The sequence below is a fragment of the Pseudochaenichthys georgianus genome, chromosome 20 (assembly GCF_902827115.2).
Source record: "Pseudochaenichthys georgianus chromosome 20, fPseGeo1.2, whole genome shotgun sequence".
NCBI lineage: Eukaryota > Metazoa > Chordata > Actinopteri > Perciformes > Channichthyidae > Pseudochaenichthys > Pseudochaenichthys georgianus.
In genome coordinates this window covers 15,367,805-15,387,794 of record NC_047522.1, presented here as the reverse complement: position 1 = coordinate 15,387,794, position 19,990 = coordinate 15,367,805, and the positions used below count along the sequence as shown (strand labels likewise).

The following is a 19,990-nucleotide window of genomic DNA, read 5'->3' as shown; positions in this document are numbered from 1 at the left end:
GCCTGTGGCCTGAGGCCATGCTGTGCAAAATAGAGCCAGCTTTCATTAGCGATGCTGGGTTCAGGGCCGCTCTGACACATAGTTGCTCTTGTCGCTCTTTTGAAGTTTTCATTTATCAAGAAAAGTATGATCTGCAGTAGGAGCAAGGCAACCTTAAAGGCACAAGGGCAGAGATGAGCCCATCAAAACACGACTTTTATTCTATATACTGTTTAGGTGCTCATCAGCTTTCAATGAAGATCACCTGAGTATTAAACAGCAACTGTGCCCTGATGCGGAGACGCTCCGTCTGAGGGCTTTATGAGCGCAAAGCAGCCAGGAGGTTCCGGCTCAGTGCTGCAGCAGCTATAAGCTTATGCTAATGAATTCTCATGTCTTTATGAACCTGGTATTACAGTAGAACACAGAGGCAGAGCAGTGCCTGCCCTTGGAAGGCAGTATTCCATACAGTACACATCTCTATGACCTTTATGAAACATAATTAGGTTTATAAAATACACTGAAATGAATCTGGGGGAAGGCTGCATGAGCGCCTTTTAGGAAGGAAAAGGATCTCACATCTCATCACTGACTCAGGCTACCTTCAGGCGCTGCTTTCTTTCAGTAAACGCAGGAGGAGCACTGTCACATAAATGACACCGAATCTTTTTTTTGCCTCTTTGTTATAATTATTATTGCAAAAAAAAGATTTCTGACATGTTCAATAAATTGACTAATAAAATAAATAATAGAGCATAAATATTTTGTTTATTTGTGTTTCCAATCGGTTGTTCATACCTTCTTTTTAAGAATAGTGCTATCACAGCTAGTATTTTGGACAAACCTCTCACCTTTTAAAGGTTAAAATATATAGTGTTTAATATAGTCAAGGTTACCATATTCCTTCAATCCATGTTTATATATTGACATCAGGGCAGCAGATAGCTTACACACCATCCGGCGCAGACTGAAAACTCATCTCTTTCGACTCCACTTCGAGCAATATAACTATTAACAAAGCACTTATATACTAATAAAGGGCTGGCTTATCGAAAGCCAGTTGAGTAGCACTTGAAATGTTTTTGCTCTATGAAGCCTGATGTACTTATATGATTCTGTTTTCTTCAAGTTTGTATTATGTTGGTCGAACGCACTTATTGTCAGTCGCTTTGGATAAAAGCGTCAGCTAAATGCAATGTAATGTAATGTCATATATTTGATCATGTACTACTGGGTCCAGCTTAACTCTAAGGCAATAATAATCCACCAAAACCCAGAATACTCACTCAGGTTAATTGATCGTGTTGGCAGGATTTCAGTTGTATTTCACTAGTAGAAATCCAGGCTGCTTTTCAGAGCGGACTGACCTAGGTCACATGCATTTAACAAAGAGGAAATGTGAGGGGATGATATCTCCCTCCAGGTTTGACATGCGCACGACCCCCAGATGCAACTTTGTTTTGGAAAAAGCTTCTCTCAACCGCCCGCAGAAAGCGTAAGAGTGAGGATAGGTCTGAATGAATACTGAGGTGTTTAGCAGTGAAGCATTATATCAACATCCTCGCCACTTAAATCTGAACCTAAAGATGAACTGCAAAGATTGCTGGCTTGAATATAGTCCCGCTGCAACAAAGCCTACGAGCTGCTTCAGGCAGACGCGTCCAAAGCGATGCGATGGTGGAGTCTATTAAGCTATCAATGCCCTGCCCACTCTTTTGCTTTGCTGAGGGAATGGGCAAACATTATTATGTGGGAACAGGCGGTCAGAGCTGAAAGAAAAGTACTAGGATTTTATTGGAGAGCAGGGGGGAAGATTTGTATCTCAGATTCATTCCACACTAGAGATTTATTACAAAGCAAATATCATCTGATTTACTACATATCAAGGTATAACATTTTCCAGATGTAACTCTTATTTTATGATATAAAAATAAAGAATGGCTCAAATATTGCCATGTTTAAGAGTTATTGATTTATAATTGTGAGAAATTGAATTTAGTTGTGTTCGTTTTTTCCTTCTGAGTCTAATTGGAAGGTCCAAAAAAAAAGATTTTTCATGTTAGGGACATTATTTAAGATTCCAACCTCTCCAATTCCCCAATATGTTTTGGGGTAACTCATTTGATTTGTTTTGATCACTAACTGTTGCATATTTTGTTCTGCATTCACCAATGTTGGTCATATTGGTCTAAATCACTGACATTCAGTGGTTTAGTTATGTTCGTTCTCTACACTACTAGCTGTTTAGGTAAATTACACTTTTACTACAAAGAGCATAGCTACCTTGCTCTGTTGTTGAAATGAAGGACTTCAGCAACTCCTTAAAAAAGGTTTACTCCACACAAAGATGCCGGATTACTGCCTCACTGCATAGCAATATTTGCCTCTTTCAGTTGGCTGTGGTGTTCGGTTCAAATTGACCCGATTTCCATTTTCAATGAATACAAAAATAAATAAGGATATTTTCGTTCAACCTGAAACTCAATGGCCGGGGCTTATTTATTGTGAAGGACATGTGGAATTGTTTTTATTTTTTTCCACTTGTGGAAAAAATGCCCACCCGCATTTATGTCCTTCATAAGAGGTTCGGGTCAATCTGACCCGGATACAATACCAGGACAGACAGACAAAAACACACAGAAACACAGAAACTAAAGACACACACACACACACACACACACACACACACACACACACACACACACACACACACACACACACACACACACACACACACACACACACACACACACACACACACACACACACACACACACACACACACACACACACACACACACACACACACACACACACACACACACACACACACACACTTGTATGCACAGAGAAGCTGTTTGATCCTGTTTTCCCTTGATCTTTACCCTTTGTAGTGTGTATACAAAACTATCCTAGAACATTATAAACATTTTAGATCTTCCAGAAATGTATACACATTTTAAATGTTCTCGCACTGTCCCCCTCGCACCTGCATGCCGGAGGAGGGACTAAACAGAGACATAACCTCAGTGTAGTAACAGTGTAGTGCAGAACTACAATTATCTACCAGCAAAATGGCCAAAAGATATTCTGCTCAGAGAGCCTGGAGCTAATAATGGATGAGAGTGAGTGGGATGCACTAGAAGAACACGGTGAAGTGGAACAGGAAGACATTTCTGAAAATGAAGATAATGTGGAGGTAAACTCAGAATTTGACAGCAAATTGGAATATGAACTTGACTCATAGCCAGCTGCTGGAAGACCCCCGCAGCCAGCCGCTGAAGGACCCCCACAGCCAGCCGCAAGAAGACCCCCACACAGTCAGCTTCTGAAAGACCCCCACAGCCAGCTGTGAGGTCTGTGGACCCTCAAAGGACTCCAAGACACATACTACATGCAGCAACTGCAACAAGTACATCTGTGCTATATACACGAAGAAGTTCTGTACATCATGTGTTTCCTAAAGGGACTTGCCCATTGACTCACATGATGTTCTGCAGCGTCACTTCATCAATATAGTTTTCGGATATACTGTATTTTATGAATAGTGACTGTTAATTGTTTTTATTTGCTTTGTGTTTATATCTGTTCTATGTAATTTATATGGATGTTTCATTCTCTCTATATTTCACAGCCAAATACTTTTGGATGTGTGCTTGTGTTCCAATTGCTGATAAATTGCTTTATTTACTTCAGGGCTTTGATTATTATATGACAGATTAAAAATAATAAACATTAATGAAAAAAAATTTCATTTACATTTGTCCTAGAAAAGCATGAGCAAAATGTAAACTTAGTTTTTATTACAGTGTATTTTTTTTAACATAAATTACATTTTTATCACAAAAAACTATGGACACTTCCATTGTTAGTATTTTCAAAAACTAATCATATATTTCATTGATATTGTTGGGGAATGAGTTAAAGACAATATATATATATATATATATAAGGAATTGTGCATGTTGAATTTAGATCTGTATTTTTTTTAAACCCTGAAATATGTCCCGGGTCAATTTGACCCGAACATTACCAAAGGGTGCGAAATGTGAACATAACACAAGGGTTAGGTAAATTACACTTTTACTACAAAGAGCATAGCTACCTTGCTCTGTTGTTGAAATGAAGGACTTCAGCAACTCCTTAAAAAAGGTTTACTCCACACAAAGATGCCGGATTACTGCCTCACTTCATAGCAATATTTGCCTCTTTCAGTTGGCTTTGCAACATCAGGATCTATTAGCTGCTGATACTGCTAAATGTCTAATTGCTGTCCTGCAGATCTACATTTGGGAGATGTCTCAGCTTGTTTTCTAATCATGTGCTCCTGCCATTGACCTATATGCTGTAATTGTATTGACGTTAACTGCTAATGAAAGCATCAAACTGAGCTGAGGTCATTTTCTTTTAGTTGTTACTCAATTGCTGATCTGAGGACAGGGAGCTGTGGTGGAATGTAGCTAAGTACATTTACTAAAGTACTTAACTTAACTAGATTGTTACCATGACATTTTATACTTTTACTTCAACACATTTCAGAGCCAAATATTGCACTTTATATAAACTATATCGAATATAGATGTATGAGAATGTCCATTATAGTTTGGGCAATTTATTTGTAATACATTTGTTCCAAAACAACACAATAAAAAAGCCAATTTTAAAACGGCAATAATAGAATTGGTGTAATTTAAATGGGTGTTTGATTACTTTTGACTTCTGATATTTTGAGAACCTTTTTTCAGATGATACCTAATTTAAAAGACTCTCGTAACTCGTTCTCATTGCTACTTTTACTTCAGAAAATACCCTTAACATTTCTTCCACCACTAGTGAGGCAAGCAACACCATGATCAGACAGTTTGTAAAGGGCTATTTTGGTGAGTTACTGACAGGGACAGTGGCTGCAAAAAAGCACCCCGACAACAATGAGCACACAGAACCTCACACCGGCCTCTCCAGCAGCATGGGAGTGTGTGCTACCTCTGAGGCCGTATGGATCTTACCGAGAAGTGTGATGATGCAGCCCAGAATAGCCACGAGGGCTCCGGTGCTCAGGCCGGTCGCAGTGTAGGCCACGGCTCCACAAGACAGGGCCACGCCGTCCGAGTCACAGTCACACACTCGCACTGAGAGTGTGTTTGTGCTGCTCAGGGCGGGACTTCCACTGTCCACGATCAACACCGGCAGCCGATGAACAGGCTGCTCCCGCCTCCTGAAACCACTCCTCTTCGTCAGTATGGAAGCTGTGTTGTCTGCAGGGAAGAAGGAAAAACATCCATCGGTCAGACTTCAAAAGAAATGCCTCTAGCTATTTGTAATTTGCATGTGTATTGGCTTCAAATGAACAATGAAATGCTTATACATGACTTGCAAGAGGTTTCACTAAATGATGTGATGTTGCGGTGCTTTGGTTATGCAGTTTGAAATGGTTTGACTGTATTAAAAGCAGGCATGCCAACAGATGGTGTCATTAACACGATTCATTACATGACACACTGTGGCGTCTCTCCCTGGTTGTGGCCACCTGTTGGCTAATAACAGCTTTGGTTTAATGGTAATAATCGTATATAACATCTTAAGAGTATTAGAGAGAAAGAGGCAGCAAGAGAAGGGAAAACATGTCATTACACCAGCTAGAAAACAAAACGTTTTAATTATGAAAACACTGAATGCTCTTTCAAGTTGAGAACAAATGGTCACATTGGTGAAGAAAAACAGTTGGTTGGTAACACATGTGATGTGTCTAAAACAAAAACACTTTTACTGTTACATACATATATCCAACGGTGGTCTTTAAATGAGATATTCAGCTACAGTACAAACATGTTCCCTTGTGTCACCGCTGAACAGTGTTAGAAGTTCTTCATTGACAGATTTGAGAGTGCAATAACTGTTCTTATTCAAATCTGCCAGAAAGATAATGAGCACAGTTCCAAAAAAGTTCAATTTGCTATAACTCTTGGTTAGTTGCCTTAACCACAATCTCTCTTGGACAAAGCTATCAAAAACGGTTTTCCAGCCAAGTTGTTCTTAGTCTGCTGAGAGGTTAGCGTTAAACATCCAGTTAATCATATAACACAGGTTAGCACGTCGATTACTACCTGCTTCCTTTGTGGAGCTCAAGCAAAACACTCTTCACGGGGCATTTACCTCAACGAGTGTTTCAGTTCTGTATGTTCTTTAAAGCAGAGGGAGGCCAGCGTAATTCTTACAGTATGCTCTCGAGATATGCAAAGTTCTCCTATATGAGGAGCTCATTTCCTTCATCCGCCCACCGCCTTGCGTTTAGGTGGTGAGCAAATCATTATGGTACAAATCATCAGAAAGTTTGTTTTTGCATTTGATGAACAATTACAAAATAAGGGGAGTAAGGGCATTGTCATTGGAGAATGATGGTTTCATTTGGCACAGCCAGGCTCACCTGGGGGGCACCAGTTACTCTGAACTTGGTCTCCTGAGTCAGATTGCAGAGTAGATTGTGTCTCTGCACAGGGCAGATATAGAGAGCCGAAGTGAGCAATGGCCAAAGTGTCAATTGCATTGCTGCCAGGCTCAATTCGAAAGTAAGTAAGCAGCAAATAGACCGTACCGTACTTGACCAACACCCTTTACAGACTCAAAGGCGCCCCTGGCCATTTTCTCTAGGGAGGTTTTGCTTTAGCAGCTTAATGCAGCAGGGTTGATCTCACACGTGGAGCTTTGACAAGGACATAGACATTTAGTACAAGTTCAAATTAGTGACTTACTTCTGCAGCGAAATGGAATAAAGATTATTTAAGACCAAATAGCAATTGCAATTTATCTGCGATAGTATGAGTGTTTGATGGAGTACATAAAGCCTTGTCATCATATCACATTCTTTCAGTACTTCCCAGCCGTTTACACCAAAAAATTTCTGATTTGAATCACTCCTCTATTTCATATTGCCCATTAAAAGATCCCATGCTTATGAGCATTTAATAAAAGTACACAGTCTTCATTTTGTGCATAAGTGTTTTCAAAAGACAAGTACAAAAACGGTTTGTTTGGAATATATTGACTTGATTCAATGATTTGTCTAACTGCTGGAGGCTTCATATTATAGATTGGAAAAAAACAAACTATTGCCAACAGCATGGGAGAGAAATAATTAATATCGTCTGAAGTCTTGTTTTTGCCTCGAATCATTTGCATATTACCTCGACTTTCAGATTTCTATGTTTACAGGCAATATTAAGGAATATCAAAATGGCGGTTGCACCTTTGTTATCTCGCAGAGTGAAGTTGGGGTTTCCGGCAACAGGGGCAGCGAGGGCGAAATAAAAGCGATGGCCGCTCAGAGGTTCGTCTCTATCCACGGCACTGATGGTCTGGATCACCTGAGGACAACAACAACACATTCGAGATTAGTTACATGGCCGAGATGTATCCCATCTCACTGGCTGATGAGGTGTTAACTGAAGCTTTAATGAGAAGTGTAAGGAAAACATTGTATTTGCATCACTTTTCACTTACATTTATTTAAAAGGCAGCATCAATCTTTTTTAAAAGGCAAAGCAGAGTGTGAGTGAGCTGAGGAAAATTAGCTTGATTCTGATTGGAAGATTTGTTTTATAATGTTTGGCTGTGCTGTGCTGTGGTGTCGTTTATCTCTTCGAGTACAGTAAGTGCATATTTGGCAAAGGGCTTGGCAACCGCTTAGGATGAAGTGTATTTTCTTTTAGGAAGTGATTTCTTCCGAAGAAAATCATTGTGAGGCGACTATTTTCTCTGTCCCAGCAACTAGACCATAACATCCATTTAGTGAAATAATGGTCCGACACAAAAAAAACACAAAAATTGATTTTCTGTTGCCTCACATTGTTCCTGTGGGCATTAACAACAACAAACTAATGTTTTATTTGTTCCACTGACCACACCGTATTTTAATGAATACCATGATGAAATGGTATTGATGTCTGATTAAGGTAAAAAATAAAGATATAAAAGTGACATTTTCTTGTTACACATCTCTGTTTTTTTTATAAGAGCTAAAGCCCAATCAATGAAGAAGCCATTTTAAATGTAACATAAACATTCAGCACTTTTTATCAACAAATAAATAAAATAGTCATTTTTATAAACATATATGTTTTCATCATCCAAACGCCAGCTCAAGTATTTCCCTTACACTTACACTTACACTTACATTTCCCTTACACTTACACTTCAATTATCTTCAAAACTGAAATATTACCAATGTTATGTTTTTAGTCAATATTACCCTGGATTTACCTCATAATTATCATACAAACTATAATGTGTAATTATAAAAACCTTGTATTATATACTAATTATCATTTTCAGAAATGTTAGTAATGCTACCCTCACCATAGAAACAACCCATCTCTACTTCTGCTTTGAAAAGTATCAATAACATCATCCTGTTCAATCAATCCTGCGCACAGGTCATTATTATTCTATATACTTTTCAACACATTTTCCAAGTGCTAGAAATGTTAATTTATGGTGGTTACCTTTCTAACAAAGAAATAGGGCTCAACATTGTATTCAAGAGGACAATTAAAGGGTTAATGAACATCACAAAAGGAATCTAATATCTAAAGCACATGGCATTGACCAACATATCATTCAAAAACATGCTATTGGAGGTCATTCCTCTGACTCTTGTTGATGTTCAAAATAAATGCGTATTCTATGCAGTCGGGCATTTCTACTTCATTATTACAAGTTGGAAAATGACTCATGATAAGAACTGCTCCTGCCCGAGGCGATGCCAGACAAGCATTCATGTCTGAGAGTTAAACAAGTGAACGCCATTTATTCCGTCCCACTTTATTCTGCATCTGAACTCAGGACTAAACAGTATCTTCCTCACTTTATTATACAGCCCTGTTGACAACTATAAATAATGCAGGAAATCAAATTACAAAATCAACCAATCTATTTACACCCACCAGCATGTGCTGTAATGACTTTTTTATTCAAACAAACAGAAAATCAAGTTATCTCTTTTTAGCCAAAGAAAACAAACAAACAAACAAACACTAAGCTTTAATGTATTCTCGGCAGCAGCACTTAGATTCAGTACGAAGGGAGAGAAAAAGGAACATTTCACTTGCTGTTCAGGAGGAGCATATCACACACAAACATGCCATATGGACGACAAATGATAGCCACCAAGACGGCCATCAAAGTGGGAGTTACTGCATCAGTGTCATTTAGATCAAGCCTCCTGAATCCTTTGTAGGCAACCTAGAAACGCAACCCTGTGACAACTCACACTCACACCCATGGACGGGTTCCAAGAGATTCTTAAAAGCAATTCACACTAAATGTTCACATCTCACAGCCCCAAACAGCTCCGCGTCAAACATCAAGACATGAACAGAATTATAGAAATAATAAATAAACAAAATGTGGCGAGGAAGAAGACAAAGTAAATGATCCATCAGCGCTGAGACGTGGATTATCAGTCGTCAGCAGTGACTCAATGCTTCTGGTTACAAGCTGTCAGGTATTAGGGGTTGGTGGAGGTGGTAAACCTGCCAATTATTAAAACTGGCATGCGGGGGGGGGGGATTCATTCATTCATTCATTCGTGTTTCTTAACTAAATTACAAATATTTGCTCTTTCATCAACAAAAGTAACCACAAAGTAAGCTTTTTCTTTCTGTTTACTGCTTGGTATTGCGGCACAAGGGGATGTTATATGTGGAGCAGGAATGCAAAGAGGTTATCTGGATAAATCTAGATGTAATTTAATATTAGAATGGCATACACATTTAAAAGTACCATTACACATTACAGGGATGCTTATCAAACTGCTATTGTGTGTTGAGTGTAACTGTTGTTTTGAAGTGATACGTTTTATGTAGTTTTATGAAATAAAAAAAGGCGGTAGGTATTAAAACAACTGAAATATGTCTGGAGACCAACTAGTCCAATTCAGTTTCTGTTTATTTTGTAATTGATCAGAAATGTCCTTACTAACACATTTTCAAAAAGAGTCTCATGAGCTTCAAATGTCTCTAGTCTTTAATCTAGCAATACGGTGTCTGTATTATGTGATTGAAGACTTCCGTTTAGGTACGTTGTGTTGGTACCACTTTACAATAAGACTACCCTTATAAAGGGTTTACGAAGAGTTTGTAATTCCTTTATTAATTAGGTTGTGAACACTTTATAAATCATTAATAAGCTTTTATAAGACATGAGATAAACAAGGCACATGTGACCGGTTGCTTGCCAAATAGTGAGCCCACATTTATCTGTACTGCTAAACCTTATTATAAATGGTACTAACTCATTAATACATGGGAATGTCTTTTACACTTTACAATAAGGCTCCCTTTTGGCAGTTATACATGTTAGTAACTCATAAGTAAATGGTCATAAATAGATGCCAAGAAACATCAAGATGGAAGGGGGGGGGGGGGAATCAACTCAGTGAACAACAGATACCAAGGATGTTGGCTGATGAAGAAGTAAGCTATAGCCAATCTTGCCAAATAGTGAGCCTGTGTTGATGTATGAAAACTATGTTAGAACTGGTTTATAAATGGTTCTTAATGATTAATACAGTGTTTACAACCTAATTAATAACCTAATTATAAAGCCTTTATGAGGGTAGTCTTATTGTAAAGTGGTACCGCTTTTTCTTTCTGTTTACTACTTGGTATTGCAGCACAAGGGGGATTTATATGTGGAGCAGGAATGCAAAGTGGTATCTCCTCTGGCTCAGGAACATTTGGGATATCTGTGTGTACAGACAGAAATGATGTTTGTGTCAGCATCACATCGGCAACACCAACACCGAGCACCTGAACACGCTCGGCTTCATATCATGAAAGCTGCTATTGATTCTGGGATCATAATAACTCATATGCCTCTCATTCTGTTATGGAAATCTCACATCTGATAGAAACCTTTCTTTGTGGTTCCGACGATGAATCCTATACACAATCTGAACCCTTTGATGTCCTTTGAATATCGCAGATAGATTCGGAGCTTATCTCTAGGAAGGTTTCCATTCCCTCTCTGCTGAGGGAGAGGACTGTAAATCATCCTTAAATCAAACACTTTGTAATGTATAACGCCTTTCATTAGTGTGGCTCTGATGCAAGGCCTTCCTGAGAATCTTTGCCGGGGAATTCTCTAATGGGTTGAGAAGCAGACAGGAGGAGAGAGGCAGAGACGTACACATACATTCTGCCTGAAAGACATTAACGGCAGCAGCAGACTGGTGCCTGTCGCAAGGCAAGACTGAGGAGGCCTATGAATCACAGAATTAAAGGTTTTTGGAGTTTACACATGGCTGCGCGTCAGATCAAAAAGGATATAAAAGGACAAAGGTGTATCTGTTTGTCGCTTCGGAGGCGGAGAATGTGCAAACAACAGAGGCATGCTTGCACATTTCCATACACACGCTCATCTGTCCTGCAGAGATTGTCAGCTTGCAGTGACTGGCGGTGAATTTGTAATTATGATCTTAAGAATGAGATGCATCTGCTGTGTATGGAAATCAGTACAGGCAAGAGAGCCTGAACATTTAAAACACTGATAACTGTTTGGGTCAGAAATAGTGTCCTAAAACAGCTTGTTCCAAACAGATTGTTGATTTTTAATTTGATTTGATTTGATTTGATTCATTTCGAAAGTGTAAAACAATAATAAAAAAAATTAAAATAATAATAATTAAATGAAACATGAGAATTATTATACTATACAGACTTAAGCAGTGTCAAATTGATAAACAAAAATATTACTGACCTACAAATGATATATAAACAAATGATCTACGTAATTACACATCTGAGAAGGGGTGGGAAGAAGTTTACACTTATTTAATCACACCCCTTCTCCCAAAAACTAAATTATTAACATATATATACACTGAACAAAAATATAAACGCAACACTTTTTTTTGCTCCCATTTCTCATGAGATGAACTCAAAGATCTAAAACATTGTCTATATACACAAAATAATAATTTCTCTCAAATATTGTTCACAAATCTGAAAAAATCTGTGATAGTGAGCACTTCTCCTTTGCCGAGATAATCCATCCCACCTCACAGGTGTGGCATATCAAGATGCTGATTAGACAGCATGATTATTGCACAGGTGTGCCTTAGGCTGGCCACAATAAAAGGCCACTCTGAAACGTGCAGTTTTGCTTTATCTCGGCAAAGGAGAAGTGCTCACTATCACAGATCTTTTTAGATTTGTGAACAATATTTGAGAGAAATGGTTATTTTGTGTATATAGAAAATGTTTTAGATCTTTGAGTTCATCTCATGAAAAATGGGAGCAAAAACAAAAGTGTTGCGTTTATATTTTTGTTATATATTTGTTTTGAAATACATTTTCTTTTTTTTTCTTGATGTGGTATGACGATTATGATCTATTAACTGATAAACAAACAGACACAATTACATTTAGAAAATACATTTTGCAGTTAAAAATCAACTTCATAATCACAAAACAGTTTCTAAACGACCTCATATCTGCAAAAATCTTCTATTGACCTGGTTAATTTATTAATCAAACTATAATATTAACTTTTGACCTGTCATCAAAGGTTGCATACTACCAACCTAATAGTTATATTGCCTCTCTCTACTGTTTTGAAATGTTTTTGAAGTGATGGGTTAGGCCGAAAAAAGAACACTTGATTTGTTATTTATTTGCACCATTGTTTTTTATTGTTTTCAGCCAATTTGCAACAGGGGGCATTTATGCTTGTGCACAGGACAGGGGAAAAGCCTTGGATTTATGATAGAAATGTTTTTGTAGAAAAGTAGTGAGACGGACAGTACATCTGGAGGGGGGGGGGTGTTTGTTTTGTCAAGTTCAAATGTCAACATTCTTTCTCCAGAATCGCCTCCTATAGGGTAACATGCCGTAAGCCTGTTTATAACGGTCTTTCTACTGTCTCAAACTACAGAAAAGGTGACTGAGCCTGTAATATGTTTTTTAACTTCTTTGAATAAGTCAAATAAATAAAAGGGTCTATTATTATATTTACTAAGCAAGTGACAAAGTTAGAAGGTGTGGAACTGTCAACAGATTATTTTACACCAACTCAAAAGCAATCAACACTTGTTTTTCACAATCCAATAACTGCAGATTACACCTTTTTGTCATGTTGTACCGCACGCATCAGTACCTGTACTCTGCACAATGAGATTTAAGTTGAAAATAAATATAGATGTAATTTAATATTATAATGGGATACACATTTAGAAGGACCATCACACATTTGAGCAGGAATGCTTATCAAACTACTAAACTGTGGTTTTGTGTTGAGTGTAACTGTAGATTTTAAGTGATTAGTTTTGTGTAGTTTTATTACTTTATAACTTAGGTATTACAAATATGTTTGGAGCACAACTAGTCAAATTCGGTTCCTCTTTATTTGTAATTGATCAAATATTTCCATGCTAAAACATTTTTTAAAAAGAGTCTCATATGCTGTATGACATTAAACTTTCTCTAGTCTTTAATCTAAGCAATATGGAGTCTATATTTTGTGATTGAAGACTTCAGTTTAGTAATTTGGACACCCATTTCTCCAGACATCACATCACAAGCATCACCTGGATGAGCTGAACCCTCACAGACCAAATACTCACAAATAACATCCTGCCAACTCCAATGTGTTTTCTCACCTGGTGCGATTCAAACAATTAGGATTGAATTCCCCTAAACACCTGAAGTATCTTAGAGAACTACAATGACCATAATTCATTGCACCTACGACACGAAGCATCTGTGCGCTGCGGCGTGTGTGTGCCAGACTCTCGCTGCAGAGACAGTTAGAAATGTGGCCTCTATAATGAGGGAAGAAATGTCAGCTAATGTAGCATGGCTAGACTAAAAGGCTTTGGTGTCTGAAAACATTGAGAGATAACGAGCCTGAATAACATTTTCCCCTCTTTGACACCAGCAGAGTAAACACTTTGAAATCCCTGCAACTATACTTATAAGAGTTGTATTGTCTTAAAGTGTAATTATCAGAAAGTAAACCAGATGAGTCATACGTCAATATCAAGCCTTGGAAGTTGAACTAAGAGTATAAATAAGCAGTGAATCAGATGGGTGACACTTGTTGCCTTGGCGATAGATGGGGGGAGGAGGAGGGTGGAGGCGGAGGTGGCCGTGCGTTTTTCACACCCTTCCTGTGACATCCTGTGACATCCTGTGACCCTTCCTAAACATCACCCACATGTGACACCCGTAACTTTGTGTGAGGGATCAACAGCATTCACACATCCTGTCATTACTCACACTCACAACATTTGAAATGACAATCAACACATGTCATGTTTCTTTATAACTCTCATTTTACATTGATTATCCAAATCCTTTACTGATTTGTTGGCAGGATCCTAACAAGCCCAAACTGCTGAGGCTGAGGTGATCTTCTGGTGAGATCTGACTTCCCCATGTCTGTTTTTATAGAACACACACTGTGATGCCTTGCACGAGTCACTCCCATAGTCACCCTGCCATATCCGTTTCCATCTCCCACCTTGATGCAACACCCACATTATAATAAACCGATAATTTGGATGAAGACTGGGGGTGTGAAGGAAGTTCTCCTTCTTGTTGTGTGATTGATGTTGACAGTGGAGGCAGTAATTAAAAGGTGATGAGTAAAGAAGTAAAGTAGGTTTGAAAGTGGGGGTGGGTGAACCAGAAAAGTTCTTTAAAGTCTTTCTTGTCTATATTTAAATTCCAGGGCAGATATGTATAGGACTTGTTAGACGGAGAATAGTTCAATATAATTGGCTTTTGTATTTGCTGTGAATATTCTTGGTCCATGTTTTGTTTGGGTGATGTCATAATCATGTTTTATAAATGCTAACTCCGATAATGTACACTATAACCTGAGCCATGTGTTTTCAAACCATATTTGTGGCATCATTATAAGAATGTAGAATTAGCTTTTAGCTTCCCTGTTAGCAGTGTACAAATGAATTCACGAACATCAATCCCTGGATTCCTTTGATACTGATCAAAACCTAAAAAGTGTGAAAATTCTCAAGCGACATTTTTTTCTTATGATTCCTCAGGTAATTTATTCAAGGTTATTCGCAAAGAACATCTAGGATAATGATAGGCTTGTCAAGTATAAGTCACACTGAATTGCTAAAAATATATGGATGTTTCGAATGTCTCTTTCTCGTCATGCCCCTTCAACTCTTTCACAAATTGAAAACCTTTGTTTTTGACCACCTAACATTCATGAATCTCTGGAGGACACTAAGCCTCCTCAGGGAGGGGCAGTGGAGCAAATTGGGGGCAGCAGAATGCCAAGTCCACTCATGTATGTAATGGCTACACTGAAGTGATTGTACAAAGACCCCTCCCTCCCTCCCCTCTCCCTCTGTGCCATCCCCACTGCTGCTGCTGCCCCCTCCACCCCATCATAATATCAATTAATATTATGGCAGAAGACAGACGCACCGATGATCCGTAACAAGTGGCATCTCTGGAGAGAGCCAGTGCCACGAGACGGCCTTAATTAGGCCTGAAAAATGGCAGGTTATTCCATCCCTGCACTCCCTGTTAATCTGTGCTACAAAGCCACGGAGTGAACCCCGGCCCCAACTGGCAAATGTTATTATTTCATCTTTTGGCAGCTGTGAATAAGCCAATGGGCGTGACAATCAGTGGGCGGCCTAAGATTTTCAACTTTACAGGGAAGCACACACTGTTAGTACAGCCAACTGCTCGCTGCTACAGCCGGACAGAGAGTGCACAACAGGAGCATTCTCATTAATTAGGACTAAGGGAGATGGTGGGGTGCACATTTGACAGGTTACAAGTCCACCCAGTCTGTCTGCTAAGAGACAGCAGACACCTAGTTGAAATTCAAACGGGGTTTCACATTCAAATGTCAACCTCTCTCCTTCCCTTTGCTCTGCATGTGTTTTTGGGTGTACATTTCCTCATGCCATTTTCATTTTGTCTGCCTTCATTATTCAGTCTGAAGGTGCAATCCCACCGGTGCATTTGAGTGTTGCCTAAACAGAAGGCTGTATTTGAATAGGATTTAATAGGAATGGGATCAGAGAAGTGAGAACACACACCTCCTGTCTGGGGTAGTCATTCGCTCTGACAGAAAGTTAAGATGATGCAGGAAGTTAGAAAGAAATTCAGCTTTCTTATGTGAGCTAAAGATTTTAAATTAGATTTTTAGACCATTTACATCGAGTGGCAGCCTGTTACAGCAGCTCCTATTCACCTCTGAGTAGTTTATTTTTATTTTATTTATTATTGTTTTTAATATTGTCTTTTGGGTCTTTTGCATAACAATGCCAATTTCCCCTCTGTTGGACGAATAAAGGTATTCTGATTTTGATTTAACACATTTCAAATGTCATACATTCAAATACCTTATACCAAATTTGTATAACTGTAATTTTGGTCTTTATTGCGTTTATAAGAAACATTGTACGATTCAATCCAATTGACTGGTGATTTTCAGATATTTCACAGGTGAGATATAAGAAAACGCCAACATTGGAGAGAGAAAATACATTTTCTTACCCAATGCTTGTTTGTATTTTAGGATTTTCCAGAACTTAATTCACATTTCATACTATATACTCAATAACATCTGGCTGGCTGTCTTTTTGTCAAATTCCCCAAGTCATCAATCAGATGTCTTTGGAACATTTCTTTTAATTTACATATAAAAACACACATGGACAAGCTATTAGCATGTACAAACTAGCTTGTGGCTAAAGCAGCTAATTGTATGACTGCACCACTTATCTACATGTACAACAGTATTTGATTGCACGTCTTCCCAGGTAGATGAGGTTAGAGGCCTCTGCCCCCCACTCTCTTTACAGCAGAGTAGCTCCTAGCTAATCATAGGGGACCTCACAGCTCAGCTATCACCGGCATTGAGTAAGCAATCTGTCTGCTTCAGCTGAGTAATTACAGATTTGCTGAACATTTTCCTGCTGATGATGCTGTCATGGACCCTGGATATGTCCTGGGGGCTGGTATGATAGTTGGGGAATTACTTAGTTTCAGTATTGTCATAGGCTGGGTGCCATCATGTATTAGGCAGCGGGGAGAAATGTACAAATTAACTGTTGAATTTCCAAGTCAGTGCAGTACATGTTTGCTAGGGTTGCTCTACATTTGATATCACTGAGCAACAGCACTCATCTCGAGATAAGTGGCAACATCGTTAACCAGAAATAGACATTCAGCTGTGGTAGAAATGCATTCTTTAATAATGATTGCAACGAATATGGAGGCAATGTGTATTCCAGCAAGTACTCTGTGCCCTAAGGCGAGAATCTGATTAATTACATTTCGATTTCACAATATCTAGAAATACCTTAACGTGGGTTAAATGATATGTACTAAACCTTTTTTCGGATATAAATCTGAAAAAAACAAAACTGCTACAATCCCAGAAAGCCTCACCTGTAACGGCCCGTCTACACTACAGGCATCAACAAATCTTGAAGCTGGGCGTGTCTGAGGCTTGGCGATTTCTCGCGCCCAAGGCGACCAACAACCAATCAGGAATCTCCCGCCCGCCCCCGGCAAACAAAGCAATAGCAATGTTAAAACGAAGTAAACTGGATATAAAATCCCCAAACAGGCGAAAACCTACCAGTTCCACCCACTGTCTCTGCCACCTCCCTCCATGCCTCGCTCCTCCGCTTTGTATCCCGGTAGATGAACAGAGACTGATCATACAGCACCGGGTGATTCACTACCGCTCAATTTTTTTGAATATGAGGAAATGACCTGCGTAGTCTCTCCCAGCATACACACGGTTTGATTGGCTAGCGCTTGTACTGTCAGATTTGCATATGCGGGATTTGATTGGCTGATGCCAAGCATCGAGCCTCAAAAGTTGAACATTGTTCAACTTTTGATGCCGATAGATGCTCGTGATGCTTGCAAAGCCATGCCATGCTCCCCACAATGCAGTTAGGCGAAGTTTAAAAATCTTCTACGTCACCCCATTCAAATGAATGGGCGAAGCGTTGAAAGCATTTTTCGAAGCCTGTAGTGTAGACGGGCCGTAAGGCTTCATATTGTGGTCAAGCATCATGCACACAGAAAAAAGCACTCATGAAATATAGTCTCTCATTTTTGCAAATGAAGTCGTTTGCTATTTTTGTTCACCCTTCCGTGAGCACGGTGACAAACAACCCTGAAATAGGAATGCAAATAACATATTTAAAAGGGCCTAATAGCCATTCTCCAATACAATGCATCATTCTGATCAATTGTACTTATTCAGGTCTACACGCCTCCTCTACCCTTCGCCTCTGATTGTATTTTCCAAATGCCAAGAGCAGACGAATCGCCGCCGCAGACACACAAGTCATTTAACAACAATGAGGCCAAATGCTAAAGACAGGGACAATGTGATGCATGGCTACAGCTTCTTTTCTTTCCTTATTTTCCTCACCACAAAATCTTAAAGCCCTCAATTCCCTCTGGGTTCCTTTTTCATGATTTTGCGATGCATTTTCTGCATGGCTGCCCTCCATGGTGATCGTCTTATTACACAAAGCCTCAGAATGGAAAGTTAAACTGCAGAGATCACCAAACCGTCCCAGCATGAGGTATCGCTTTAGGCCATTATATTATTGTGGATTAAGATCAGAGTTGGGTGTAACGCGTTACTTTGTAACGCGTTACTTTGTAACGCGTTACTGTAATAATATTACTTTGTCGGTAACGGAGTAGTGTAACGCGCTACTTTTATAATCCAGTAATCACACTACAGTTACTAACATTGCCCCGACACGCGTTACTTCGTTACTTTCTAAAATCAGTCATAATCAAACCTCAACAAACACCTGCAAAGAACACATGCTAGGTGAAGCTAACGCACATAGCTGTTGTTTATTTATATCACACACACGTAGTTCTTCTTCTCTGTTTTCCGGTTGTTGCTTGTTTTGAATGACGAATACACACTACTGCTGCCTGCTGGTAAGGAGAGTTATTGCCACTCACGCATGCGCAGTTCGTACGTGCTCGGCTGAAGTCTGGCTCCAGTGCAACACATGGCCAACACGCAGGAGAACACGCTGACGCAACAGCGTGAGCAGAGATAGACTGCGCAAAATATACAGATAGCAGGAGACAGAGGACAGCCACGGTCAGATAGCAGGAGACAGAGGACTGCCATGGTCAGATAGGAAAACATTCAGGAGCTATCTGGATCAGTCTTATGCGACAATGGAAACTGAACTAAAGAGAACATTTGAAACTTTAGCAGTCTGCGTGATCTGCCTGTAGGGAGGGGCGGGCCGGCCCTGCGAGTAAAGTAACGAGTAAAGTAACGAGTAAAGTAACAAATTACTTTATGTAGATAGTAACGAAGTAGTGTAATATATTACTTTTTTTTAAAGTAATATGTAATATGTAATATATTACTTTTTTTTAGTAACGACCCCATCTCTGATTAAGATCATAGTCATTACGTCATTAATGTTGTTAGCTTGAACAGTACGGAATGAGAGTACCATTTATAACAAATGAAAACACCTACAATACCTATACAATCTAAAGGATGTATCTCATACTAATGATGCTGGAAGTTCCCGGAAATGACCTCAAGCTGTGAAGTGGGTATGGACTTGTTTTGAGGAACAAGAAAGAGCTTTAATGGCTTAGAAAGTCAGCAGGTTGTCTTTGTGAGTCAAACTTGAAGCATGGACAGAGAAAAGGGAAGGAAAGCCGTGTGCAGAGATGTGTCTGTGTTTTACCTGTCCTGTCCTGGCGTTTTCACACAGAAGAGTTTCATAGTCGATGGCAAAGACCGGGGCATTATCATTTATGTCCAGCACCGTGATGAGAGCGATGCCTTTCCCAATTTGGACCGGGTCCTCTGAAAGATAAAGGGAGAAAAGGAAGACATGTCAAAGCAAACTTTATTTTAAACACTTTTATCCTGCCTTAACATTCCCTTGATGCACTTGGCCAAATGATGGAATATTGATATTAGTTTTAATTCATCACAAAGGAAG

At 39.2% G+C, this 19,990-nt stretch overlaps 1 protein-coding gene across 1 annotated transcript in view; it reads right to left on the bottom strand.

The window, feature by feature from the left end:
• The window catches only part of LOC117465457 (cadherin-7-like), a 112,353-nt gene that overhangs the window by 10,046 nt on the left and 82,317 nt on the right, over positions 1 to 19,990 (bottom strand). Inside the window, 3 exon segments of the mRNA XM_034108258.2 lie at positions 4,986 to 5,234; positions 7,223 to 7,340; positions 19,730 to 19,851. Of these exon segments, the coding sequence (XP_033964149.1) occupies positions 4,986 to 5,234; positions 7,223 to 7,340; positions 19,730 to 19,851 (489 nt within the window).